We start from the raw sequence: 13,142 nt of genomic DNA, 5'->3' as shown, positions 1-13,142 counted from the left end.
CTTCCACCTCTTTTCCCATCATATCATGAAACCTTGCCGTCATGGCCCGTTGGTAGGTAGCACCGGCATTCTTAAGACCAAATGGCATGACTGTAGTAGAAATTTCCATAGGGTGTTGAAAAGCTGTTTTTTCGGCATCCTTGGGAGACATCTTGATTTCATTATAGCCACTAAATCCGTCCATGAAGGATAGCATGCCTTGACCCGAGGTTGAATCAATCAAGATATCCATGTTGGGCAGCGGGAATTCATCTTTTGGGCAAGCTCAATTGAGATCACGGTAGTCTGCATATTCGATTACCCCAGCTTTTCTTCTTCACGGGTACAATATTTGCTAGCCATGTCGGGTGTTTGATTGGCTTGATGAATCCAGCGGCTAGCAGCTTTTCAACTTGCACCTTGATTTGCTTCTCAATTTCAGGATGAAAATTCCTTCGAGGTTGTACAACAGGTCTTGCACCGAGCTCGTGTTGTATATGACTTACCAAGTTTGGATTAAGTGGGCATCTCTTCATAACTCAAGCAAACACATCTCAAAATTCTTTCAATACGACACCAAAGCCTCCTTTTCTTCCCGTTAAATGAACACTGACAGAGATGGGTCTTGGGACGGAGAGGGGTCATCACTTAAATTAATTGTTTCCGCTCATCACCATCGTTAGCTGAGCCATCTTGCATGTGCTTGGCGCTGCTATCATTGGTTCTTGGAAAGGACAAGGCAAAGTGCCTTGCCATTTAGACTCTCGCGCTGTGCAGCATAGCTTCTCCACCATACTCGGGGCTTTCGTAGGATACAGTCAAGCCCCAATCCCGATCATAAGCGATATCTGATGCCCTATCCGCAAGCATAACCTTTGAGCATTGAGGATGATCGAGGCATGGTTGTTGGCCTTGAGTGCCTTTTTCTTTCGATCAACGATGGTTATGAGCTCCTCGTTGCTCAGATCCCGAATCTCGGTCCACGATGGCAGGTAAGTCCCAGAATTCTTAGATGGGTTGCTTCCGAGGCCTGTGCACTGCCAGCAGAATTTGCCCGGAGTAGTGAGCTTCGCTTTGATTGAACGGCGCTTGATTTCCTGGTATGCAGAGTGGTCTTAGCCCAATTCTTCCTTTTACACATTGATGGTATGTAGAGACCACAAGTTTATGTTTGTTGAGCCATGGCCTTCCCAACAAAGCATGATAAGCCACATCTACGTCCACCACATAGAACTTGGTAAGTGACCGGACGGGCCCTACCTTCAAATTTACTTGCATATATCCAACCGTAACCTCACTTTGATTCCCAAAACCGCTAATGCTCGTTTGGGACTGCACAATCTTGAATAGTGGAATACCAGCTGCTGTAATGACATAAAGGCAAGATGTTATGAAGAACCCGTGTCTACAGCCTCTTCAGATAAACACATCATTGATTTGTCCCTCCAGGTAAAGCGGCCTCCTATGATCCGGGTATGGAACCTCCATGTCCTCGTCTGTGAAAACAATAGCATTGTCATTTTCCAAGAATGACCTTTGAGGTTGAGCAGTGAAGCAATGGGGGTTGGTTCCTGCAGAAATATTCATGAGGGCTACAGCAGCTACTTCCCTCGCTTGAGGCCCGAAACCAAGTTGGTCGAAGAGTGACTTAACTCTAGGGTTTCTCTGGAGGACTTGTGAAGCTGTGGGTCCTTGCTTCGAGCCTAGATATTGCTCCATTCAGCTTGCATCGACCACGTAGGGTGTGAAATATCACAAAGACGTTCTGCTGCCGGACGAGGTCCTGGCGTTGTTCTTCTTAGCATGTCCAACATGAACACCCCATTATGCCAGACCATCCCATCCATCGGCGAGTGGCCATGGCGTGTCGTAGCTTGACGGTTTCGAGTATTTGCACCAGTAAGCTTTATCCATGTTTCCACAAGGCTCCCAAATAGCCTCTAGTGGCTTTGGATCATTCCTCCATGGGTGGCACAATTCGTCATCATCGAGCAAATCATCTGAACACATAATAACAATAGTCGTTTCTTTCCCCCTCCGTTTTGGCAAAGGGTCCTCATCAATAGCCTGCTTCCTAGAGGGAAGCTCAAGAACTCCCTCATGTATTTTGCCATGTAAGATCCTCCTTAAACTCTGACAAGCGGTGGTCGGATGTCCTACAAACCTGGTGGTAGCGGCGATGTCACGGGATCATTTTTTCTTCCACTGGTGGGGACCTTGTAGGGCCTGAGAGGTTTGATCGCGCCGTCAGCAATCATTGTGTCGAGGATGGCATGAAACTCTTCATCTTTGCAAGGCAATGGCGGGTACGTCTCCCTATCTTTCCGTTTGCGTGAGCTGTAGTCGTTAGATGGCTTCTCATCCGTGGCTAACACCTGATGTGATTCCTTCTTCTCACTCCTCCAAAGCCCCTTTGTCCAGCGGTTTGACGACATGCTTGTCTTTCTTACTTCCGAAGGGAAAATTGGTGATGCCAATATTTTCCAAGTATACTCTATACCGCCACAATGTTGCTGATGCAAATCTCAACAAGTGCCTCCTCATCTTTTTCATCATAGCAATCGAGAGCCAAGTCCCGGAATCTTCTCACGAAGTCCACGGGATCCTCCCCTTGCTTTTGGCGAGCGTTGTTGAGCTGCGTGGTGGTGACCCTCTCCTCGTGCTGAAAATATTTTTTACAAAACTCGCTTGCCAAATCGTCCCGAGAACGCATAGAGCTGGTGCCGCAGTGGTGTACCATGTATAAGCCCGATCCGTGAGGCTCTTTGAGAATTCTCGGAGTCGCAGATTATAATCACCAGGTGTGGCCCCAAAGCATCAAGGAATCGGTTGACATGTTCCTTCGGGCTTCCTTTCCTCCCATCGAAGAGAACAAAGGTTGATGTTTCAGTAACCTTTGGGATAGGGCTCGGAGTAAACTTGCTGGGTACGGTGGGTGAGAATGTACTTCCAATCCTCTTGACTTGACTAAGCTCCCTTTCAGCATGGCAACGACATCCTCCTGGGTGACAAAAGACGGTCCCCTTTGTTCAGACCCCTTTCCAGCAGCGGCAGATTCTTCTTGCGGACGTCTATCCTCTTCACTTGGCTTAGAAGCAGCATTTTTTAATTCTTTGATAGTGTCCATCATCTCCTTCTGGGTTTCCCCCATGGCCTGCATAGCTGTGATGAGATCAGTGAGGGTGAAGGCTTCCTCACTTGCATGTTCTTGTCCTCTAGAGGAAGCATTTTGCCTTGATTCAGAATCACCATGGTCGGGCCCATCTTGGGAGGCCATGGTATTGCTCTGGTTTTCTTTCTTGGAGGCATCAGTAAAATGGCAGCTTGTTCCCCAGTGAGTCGCCAATTTATGTAGGGGTTTTTGTTCCAGTGAATAGGCCTGGAAGCTCTGTAAGAAGACAACGAGCAAAATCCCCCAAATGCCTGAGTTCGAAAAACAAGCTCCCAAGAGAGTTTTTAGAAAATCTAATGAGATTTTAAAAGAACACTCTCAAGATCACTTCACTAACACCCAAATAAGCATGAGGATTTCGCTAATGGCTCAGCCTGAGGAGTATGTGGCATGGGAGCTAAGCTTTCATGAGTTTAGCAGTTTGAGAGAGAGAGAGAACAGCATGAATTTCTTAAAGAGGATCAAATCTAACCAAGAACGAAGAAAAAACTTAGCAAGTTTTATCTCAGGGGAAGAAGAAAACAACGGAGAAAGGGGATTGGGTGGCTTGAGTAAATTCCAGATTGCTTGACAAAGCTTGGTCAAGCTCTGGGTCGTTGAGTTGTGGATGTCTTTTCTGGGTAGCAAAAGTCTCCTTTTATAGGCGTTAGGAGCTCTAATTTCGTCTGGTTTTCCTCTTCCTTTTTCTTTGGCAGCTCCTACTTAGCCCTATTTTGATGAATTTCTCCATCCAAGGGGCATGGGTAAGGAACCCTTCATGGTTCCAATGGCTTGACGCAGCTGGGCTTTCCCACAGAGGGGAAGGCGCCACCGCTTTCCTTACGCTTCTCCCAGGTAGAGCTTACAGAGGAAAAGGGAAAGATGGAGCCTTTTGTCCGATGGACACTTCTCTCACCCCCATGGATTTCCTCTGGTCTTGCCGTGGCTCCCTTATGACCATTGTTTGGAATTCAAACGGGGATAGGGCTCGACGCCAGATTTTTGCAAGTTGCTAGGCTTGGGCTTGTACATAAGGTATTGGGTCCTCTGGCTTTGTTGCTTCTATCATTTGAGGCTTTTGTCAAGTTTCTTTGGAAAGGCTTTCCCTCTAATTCTATTGATGTGGGCTGGGCTAAATATCTTGGTAGGTTCTTTGGTGTCTTCCTAGAGCATGGGTCAATTTTTTCTCCTCTCTCTCATGCTAACCCATATGCTTGGGTTCTAGGACGCAGGCTTGAGTTCCAAAGCCCCAAGTGGCTTTGAAACCTCGTTCCTTGAACCTCAATGAACCCGTGATTGCTCGTTTCCTCCATACCACAACCTTCTCAAGAATGGCCGGTTAATTTCGTGGCTTGGGCCTACTTAAGCTCGTGACGTAGCTTGGTATTAGAATGCGCATGATTTCTATGCTTGTGCTTGGGGTTTTATTATGTCATGATAGGCTATAGTCGGGCCAAGTAGCGCCGAATGAGCATGTGAGCGTGATTTAGTAATATCGGTATGTCCTTGGCTCCTTTTGCACGTGCTTGTTTAGCATGATTTGTCGCTTGTAGCTTGTGTTGGCGGCTCTTATAAATTTTCTTTTATCCCGATTGAGCTTATTTTGCATCCAATCACTCATATTGGGCTAAGGGTTAATTTGGGCTTAGCCCCTTGAATTTTTGGGCCTCAACAGAGATAGAGGTTGATGCACAACAAGAAGATGGTCCTATAACACAAGAAATGGAGGTATTGAGAAATCATATAGCTACAAGTTTAATGAGTTCATTTGCTTAGAAATGTATTGCTTGTTTATGACTAACTTAATTTTTGTTATGACCATATTATTGTCAATATATTTATTTTTAATGGAATACTTTATTTATTTTATAATTAAAATAAATTTTAGGGTATGATGGAAACATATTTAATACCCAAAAAAAAAAAACAAAGGAGATAAAATGAAAGTGCTTTTCCTTTAATCAAAGACTTGAATAGAAAAACTATTTCAACATAATGCCCTTTTTATTCATTATACACAGCTCACAACACTTAAAAAAAATAAAAAATTAACGAACACTTAGAAATTGATTATTGTACAAACATCACTTATAACAAAAGTTTACCAAACGCCAAACTGCTTTCTTTCATTGCTGATTTCTCTCACAGCGTGAAATCTGACAACGATTATTTTCACAACATAGCAATGCCAAACTAGTAGTTTGCTATAATGACTTTCTAGCTATTTTAGCTAGAATTTGACTAAAATTTGGAGACTCCTGGAGATGCTCTAAGAACCAATTAAAAAAGAACAACTGGCTAGTTTTTGTTTTTCTGTTCAAATCAGCTCTATGTAGGTATTTGTATAATATGTCATTCAAAAATGAGCTTTTTACTTGTTACTAAAAACCTAAAAAATAATAATAACATGAGCTATTTAACTAATAATCAACCAATCAATAAGGGTGTTTTGATGTTTCCTATAAAATATTTGGTCACTTGGTTTTTTTAATGTGATACAGGATGCGCAAAAGGCTAAAATATGGTCACTTGGCTTTTAATTTTTAATATTTTTTTTTCTGAAATATTCAGCCAATGCACAAATTCCGTTACCTTCAAGTTTCAACAACTACAATTAAAATCCACAAATGCTTTAGTTTAGCTAAAAACAAATCAAACAACTAGAAGGCAAATGAAAATCCCAATTGAGGCAAGAAAATTAAATCTCACAACTTCAAACTCTCCATTTTCTTCCCTAAAATGTTACACCTCATCAAACTTCCAATGGTATTGCAAACCATCTTAGCATCTTCCCACCTATTACCATCTGCCAACCTCTTGTACAAGTAACTCTCAAATGTCATGCGTTGCACATACTCATCCCCACACAACTCCACCAAAGCTTCTCTAGCCGCATCACTACCATAAAACACCTTTTGCAACAAATCCAAAAACCTAAATGTTGTAACGTACTTGGCATCCCATTCTTTCAAATACTCCCTCCTCAAATCCCCTTCGTTGATCATCCTCTGCCCTCCTTCGGATGCCTTTACAATCGCTTGGCCGCACAATCTCCCGGACTTGCGACAAAATAAATCCCTCGCTGAACATTTCGTCACATACCCAATTGCGTCCCGACAAGCGCGCGCGTCCTCTCGACACGAGTTGGTCGGGGATGCTCGGGTATCGGGTGGGCCTCCACTTTGATCACTTTCCCACCGCTGATCTTAGAATTGGCCCGAGCCCTAATTGCCCTTTGGAACACCTTAATATCCTGCTTGGAGCACACCGTACCAGTCCCCACTGCCACGTGGTCGCACTTGGGGAAAACCCAGGCGTAAAAATCGGGCGACACGTCGTTTCCCACGTACATCTCGGCGAGATCTTCGTAGTACTCCATTTTGTCGTCCGTGAGCTTAATCCTCTCCTGAAACGCAATAGCGCATGAGTAGCCGCCGGCCTTGATCGACTTGGCGACTCGGCTGTTGGCGCCGTCCGCGCCGATCACAACGTCCACGGCCAGAGCCTTTTGCGAGTTGTTCGAAATGTAGCGGATGACGTACGGCGCGTCGTTCGAGGTCGGGACCTCGAGATCGGTGACGAGGGCGGAGATGAGGTCGGCGCCGCACGATTGGGCGCGGGAGCGGAGGAAGGAATCCAGTACTTCGCGGCGGAGCATGGCGATGAACTCGTCGGGGCGCAGGGTTTTGCCGAAATCGACGGCGAGATTGGAGGGGGAGAAGATCCTCATGCGGGTGACGTGGCGGTCGACGAGGTGGCGCGGGATGTCGAACTCGTCGAGCATGCAGAGAGGGATGGCGCCGCCGCATGGCTTGGCGGCGGAGGGGCCGCTCCGCTCGAACAGAAAGGTCTCTACGCCGCCTGCAGCCAAGGCCTCGGCGGCGGAGGATCCTGCAGGGCCCGCGCCGATCACGGCGGCGCGGAGCTTCCGGCCGGCTATGGGCGGGTTGGTGGTGGCGGGCTTTGAAGCTCTGATCGTGAGAGGGCGGTGCTTGGTCGGGAGGGAAGCTGCGAAGAGGCTCAAAAGCGCTTGAGTTGCTGCGGCCATTGTTGAGGGTTTTGTTTGGCAGCAAGGTGAGTGAGTTTAATTATTGTGCTAGTGATTTTGTGATATGCTTTTGCTTTTGAATATTATTAAATTAATCAGACAATGTGGACGTTGGGGGTTTCAAAAGTTCCAAACTTTTTACTATTTTTATATTGCAACCCACTGTGGAGCTTGGACGGAGGAATCTGGAATCTGTGAGCTTCAGAAAAATAGTTGAATCTACTTGAACCAGATAATAGAGAAATTATAACAGAGTTCAAGTGCTTAATTCACTGAAAAAGAATAATTCAGGGAATTAAGTTCGATTAGCGTGATAGTTCACGGGTAAAACGACAGTTTATCCATTTTAATACAGCATTCCAATTTCCACTTAGGAGTTTAGACAGAGGAATCTGGAATCGCTGAGCTTCAGGAAAATTGTTGAAATTTACATTCATGAAGTTCTAATTTCTACTTGAACCAGAAAACAGTGGAAATTATTAGAAAATTAGAGTTGCAGAGTCAGGTGGGAATTGGATGTGAGGGTGAAGCAGTGGAAAGCAATTCCTGGATGGTGGTAGGGCGGCAAATGCGAGAAAGGGGAGAGCCGGACCAGGCAGAGTCAGCCAGCAAGGAGTTGACTGCCTTTGTTGGGTTGTACAAATCCCACCACACATGGCTTGTATCTTGTTTGCATGCCGTATCTTTTGAAAGGCATCCAATTGCTGCCCCATACATTCCCAACCCACAGCAGGCACTCTTTACATCCTCAAATCCTGCAACCAGCAAGTTTCTTAGAATCTTATAATTCGAAGTAATTAAATTCCTTCCTTGAAAATGAAATGAAATCAGTAATGTATTGAAATTTGAAAGAGTTGGTAGTAGTGATTTGTACCGTACTGTTCTGGGTTGTTTATGATCTTTCTAATTCCTTGGTACACATCACAGAACACAATCTGGGCATCCGGAAGCTCTGCGCGGAGCATAGCAATCTGCTCGTGCAGCATTTTGTTGTACTCCGAAACCTGCGCATTGATCTCCTCCACACAACCTCTTCCATCATCATCTTCCTCACCGGCTTTGGAATTCGAATTGTACCGGTCCAGCAACATACGAGGTGTGCATCCCAGAGGCAATATCCCCATGCAGATCATCCTTCTCACATTCATGTCATAGAGGTTCCTTATAACATGTATCATCTGATTTGCTAAAACGTGGGAGAATTCTTGGTCACTGTAGTTTTGTTTTGCAGCGCCGGATGCATTGCGCAGGTAGAGGTCGATGTAGTCGTCTTTGCCAAAGGAGAGGTAGAAGATGGAAGATCGGATGAAATGGAGAGCTGTTTCCTGGCTCAACTGCAGTTGTAAGAGCTGCATTGAGTCGAAAACTTGGCGTAGTTGCTGGTTCACAGACTGGTAGCTCTTTCTGCTCGGGTTCATGATTGTTGCTTGTGTTGAACCAAAGTTGAGGCCTTTTAGTATTCCATCAATGGATCCATTTTGACTGTAGAAAGGTAGGATATTTGGCATGCCCATCTTCTCAGCTGTTGGTACAAACAAACATGTTAGTGCAAATCCATTTTTCATTAAATTAAAATCCACACAATTGATTCTAGTTACTGCAGTGCAGAATAAACTGATGCCTTGTTAGCATTTTTCATTTTCTTTTTCAAATTCCCATGATGCATGAACATATAGGTAGCAATAAGCATTTTGGCACACTCATATATTCACATAATTACATTGGTTAGCCATAATTGACAGAAGTTGACACTGATAAATTGTGTTTATTATTAAATTAGCAGCCAGGCCATACATATTTATGTACTTTTGGGCCAGCCCATGCTACAAACATCTAACCTTTTCCTTCATCAGAAGAAAGTTGAAGCAAACTTGAGGTTGGAAGTTGAATTTTCTTTGATGGTTTAGCTTCTACTAGCAAAGAATGATGGGTGCCCATCAATCCCACAAAAAAGAAAAAGAAAAAAAGAACCAAGAAAGCCAAATTCAATCATACACAGGCCGGTTCTCAAATAATTCAAGTCCAAGAAACAAAAAAGCAAAGGCCTAACACAGAAAATTTCATAATTTCCTAAGGAAATTAAGTCCAAGAAACAGAGCATAATTAATTTTTTTAATATAAGTGATAGTCTAAACTACAAGGAAATGTGGGTTTCTTACACGCACTGCCTAAGGTGTCATGAGAATTCGAATTCAAACTTAGACCACTGGAATGCAAAGCAAGACCATTTTTCACTGGACTAATCAGTTGGCAAAAACAAAGAATACTCATAAAAACGATGAAATGAAGGATTAAACGTTACCAAGAAGATGGGGAATCAGAGTGGAATCAGAACCGTTGCATGAATACAAGGACAGATAGCTGTGAATGAGAGGGTAAAACAGTGTGTTGTCTCCACAATCAACAGAGGAATCTCCCAAGATGTAGAATGCAGGGGCATTTAGGTCATTTGAAACCTCTGGCGGCAATTTCCCATGTGCCATGACCAAAAGGCCTAGAAGATGAACAAGAAGCAACAACTTGCTTGCTTTGAAATTGGGTTTTTCTTGGGACATTGTCATCTTGCTTTTGCTTTCTTGAGTTTGTGTTCATCTGCTTTTGCTTTCTTGAATCGAATTGAATTGAATTGAAATGTGCTTGATTTGTGTTGAGGAAATGGGTTTTAAAAGTGTGTTTGTGCAAACAAAAGAACATGCTTAGTGTGGGTTAGGCGATAGGCATAAAAATCATGTCTGGGGAAGTTCACTTGGTAGTAAGCTTCCAATGTTTTTATAGAAACACTATATTTCCTTTTTTTTCTTTTTTTTTCTTTTTTGTTTGGCAAATTTAGGGAGTTTTTCTTTCTCTGACTTATTCCCTTTTCCTTTTCTTTCATTGTTTGTATCCCTTTACTAGCCTCCCAAAACAAAATTAAATAAGATCAATCCTAACAATAATTTCTTCGGTGTGATAGTCACATCGCTACGTAGTGTTACTATTCACTATGTTAATACATCTTTGTCTATTTGTAATAAACCCTAAAATTAGACTTGAATGATTTTTCTCCTTGGTGTGAAGTTTTTTTTTTTTTTTTTTGGTGAAAGCTAAAGACCCATTTGATAACCATTTTAGTTTTTAGGTTTTAGTTTTCATTTTTTGTGTAAGAGTATAGAGGGAAATGAGAGTGATAATGAGAGTGAGGATGCGATTGAGAGAGGGGATCAGAGGGGAGGATGGGAGGGAGGATTAACAAAAATGAAAACAATTTCAAATATATTTTAGTTTTTAGTTTTTGTTTTCACTTTTGTTACTCTTCCCTCCCATCTCCCTTTCAATATCATCTTCACTCTCATTCTCATTTCTATTCTCCCTCTTTTCCCTCTATACTCTCGCACAAAAAATGAAAACTAAAACTAAAATTGAAATGGTTATCAAATGGGCAATTTGGACTTATACATGAAAAACTTGATCCCCGCATTTTGGAGTGGATTAGACAAGCTACTTTACTTGTTGTAAGTTAAATTTATACTATGCTCCTATTTTTATGTGATGTTATTTTGTGCTTTATTTTCCTATGAAAGAGAAACAATTCTATTGTGAGGAATACTGGAAGCACACACAACTACACCCCCTCTTTTTTCCCCAGTTTTAAATAGTTTTCCAAAATGATTTGGGCTTCTTAGATCTATGTCCAAAATGATTAGTTGTCATTAGGCTAAGTCGTCGCCGTTTTGATTTTAGATGCAAGTCCTTTGACTTTTATTACTTTTTTTGTTGTGTCAATTTTACCCTTTGAGGTAAATAAGGAAACACATTGAAAATCCAAATTTAATGCATTATTTCATTGTAATTGAATATACCAAAATCATTATGGTCATAAACACTTAATTTGTTAATTAATTATGGTCATAAACAATTCTTTTCGGTAATTATCACATAAATTACAGCTACCCGATTCAAGGCATAAGGGGCAACATTAGAATAAAAAATAATTTAAAATAAAAATAAAAAGATTACATCATAAAATATTTAAAAAGGAATGTAATCTTATGTGGCATAAAAGTCAAAGGACTTGTATGAAAGTCACCAACTCTGAGGATTAAAACCAACTTCTCAATGAAAATTTGGATGTATATCAACTTTTCTAAAATGATTTTTATAGTGTTTGGTTTAAATAGACAGAAGTGCTTCTAGGGATGGAGAAGCACCTATATGAAGCTCTTGTAGGAAATGGCCACATTGAATATAGGGAAATAGCCCTTAATGCCACCGGTTTTTAAGTTTTAAGTGGAAATATCAGCCCTCCCCAAAAATTTTATAACTACCATCTATAGATATATATTTATTGTCCACTTATTGCTCACCTAAGACTTTTTCTGAAATTTACCTCCCTCCAATCAGCTCTCTCTTGGCTCCGTCTCTCACAGTCTCTTCACTCTCTCGTCGCTCAGCTCTGACTCTCTCGTCTCTCGTCGCTCAGCTGTCACTCTCTCTTCTCTCTTCCTCTCCCAGCAGAATCTGTTCATCAAAGATCAACACCATCGTTCACCTCAAACAGGTACTGTTCATTGACATTTTCTTACGGCTTAGGGTTTATGGGTTTGTATGAAATTGGTTTACGGGTTTGTTTGAAATTGGTTTAGGGTTTGGGGGTTTCTCTTAAATTGGTTTAGTGGGTTCTCTGAAATGGGTATAGGGTTTAGGGGTTTCTCAGAAATTGGTTTAGGGGTTTCACTGAAATTGATTTAGGGCTTAGGCATCATAAATGTATGATTGTTTTGAGGGTTATTAGGCATCATAGATGTATGATTGTTTCCTCGAATTTTTGTTCAGGTGCTGCTGTTTCTTTTGTTTCACTAGGTTTCAAATTTGGCGCTCTGATTTCATTCCAAAACCCTCTCCCTCTCTTTCCCTCAAACCCTCTATCATCGTCCCTTTGTCAACCATTGTCATCTTTGTTCTCAACCTCTCACAACCTCCATCTCTTGTCAATTTCCTTCCTCCACAATCAATTTCTATCTGTCATACTTAGAAACCCAAAAATCACCAAATTCCAAGACCTAAACTGCTGCCTTGCATCCATATTGGTCTCAACAGTTTGGCAAATTAAAAGGTGTGTTTTGATTGGCATTTAATTTGGTTGGTTTGCATTCAAGATTTAGAAAGAGAAGAGAGAAAACAAAAGAAATAGCAAGAGAGGTTTGAAGAGGATGAGGAGCCGTGAAGCACCTCTGTGTCTCATCTGGGTTTTTGTAGCAGTTATTAATTGGTATTTGGTGGCTTACTATGGGTCTTTATGACCAATGTATGTAACCTTCTTACAAGTCTAATCGGTATCTATTTTCTTTCTTGAAAATGATATCTAAAGTCAAAGACAATTAACCCGTGTATATCATTTATAACTTGTATGCTCCCAACTATATAATACTTTTTGTTTTAGAATAATGCTTGTTAATTTGACATAATTTTGCTTTTACTCTGTTTGCTAACTTTAGGGCTTGCATATTGGATATGGATAAGTTCTCTTTGTTTTTCATATTCTCTTGTGATTATTTGGAATTTCAGTTTGGGGATGAATATTCAATGTCTAAACAAAGCAAAGAACCATATGTGGTGTAATATGAGTTCTTTAAAAGTTTGTTGTTTTGTGCTTGATCATTGTCGACTTAAAACAAAGCAGGAAATGAGTGAAGATGGGAACATGTCACCAGCAGGTGTGGTCTAGAGAAATGGGGCCATGGATTTTTCTATAAGCTAACTCTTTAAGCTTTTGCTTTTCTTTTTTGTGTATGGATACTTAGAGAACTTAGTTTATGAGGTGAACTTTTAGTGTTTTAATTGTACATGTGTAACAAACATTTTTTTACAGTTTTGATGGTTTATTTATTCATTTATCTTTGATATTGATAACGCAGACAATACATACAAATCTCTTATTTTGTTAAGAAAAATTGAAGGGATGGTGCCAATTTTATTAATTTCCTT

At 41.6% G+C, this 13,142-nt stretch overlaps 1 protein-coding gene and 1 pseudogene across 1 annotated transcript; both read right to left on the bottom strand.

The window, feature by feature from the left end:
* Positions 1-5,633: 5,633 nt before the first annotated feature.
* On the bottom strand, positions 5,634-7,316 carry LOC148914368 (geranylgeranyl diphosphate reductase, chloroplastic-like; annotated as a pseudogene).
* Positions 7,317-7,414: 98 nt separating this feature from the next.
* On the bottom strand, positions 7,415-9,799 carry LOC103330255 (GDSL esterase/lipase At1g71250-like). Its single transcript, XM_008232799.3, has 3 exons — positions 9,481-9,799; positions 8,053-8,700; positions 7,415-7,933 (listed from the first exon to the last, which is right to left on the bottom strand). The coding sequence occupies exons 1-3, from the start codon at positions 9,737-9,739 to the stop codon at positions 7,680-7,682; spliced, it is 1,161 nt and encodes a 386-aa protein (XP_008231021.3). The 5' UTR covers positions 9,740-9,799; the 3' UTR covers positions 7,415-7,679.
* Between the last annotated feature and the right edge of the window lie 3,343 nt (positions 9,800-13,142).

The sequence above is a fragment of the Prunus mume genome, unplaced genomic scaffold (genome assembly GCF_029339155.1).
Source record: "Prunus mume cultivar Tortuosa unplaced genomic scaffold, ASM2933915v1 scaffold18, whole genome shotgun sequence".
In the NCBI taxonomy this organism is placed as follows: Eukaryota; Viridiplantae; Streptophyta; class Magnoliopsida; order Rosales; family Rosaceae; genus Prunus; species Prunus mume.
Note: the sequence above shows the minus strand (reverse complement) of the source record. Positions and strands in the feature narration are given on the sequence as shown.

Bases quoted from the DNA above. Each gene is read 5' to 3' on its own strand.
- LOC103330255 (XM_008232799.3), bottom strand. From the start codon at position 9,739: ATGACAATGTCCCAAGAAAAACCCAATTTCAAAGCAAGCAAGTTGTTG. The intron at 8,701-9,480 runs GTAACGTTTAAT...TTGTACCAACAG, and splicing joins TCTGATTCCCCATCTTCTTG to CTGAGAAGATGGGCATGCCA. The intron at 7,934-8,052 runs GTACAAATCACT...TGCTGGTTGCAG, and splicing joins AAACAACCCAGAACAGTACG to GATTTGAGGATGTAAAGAGT.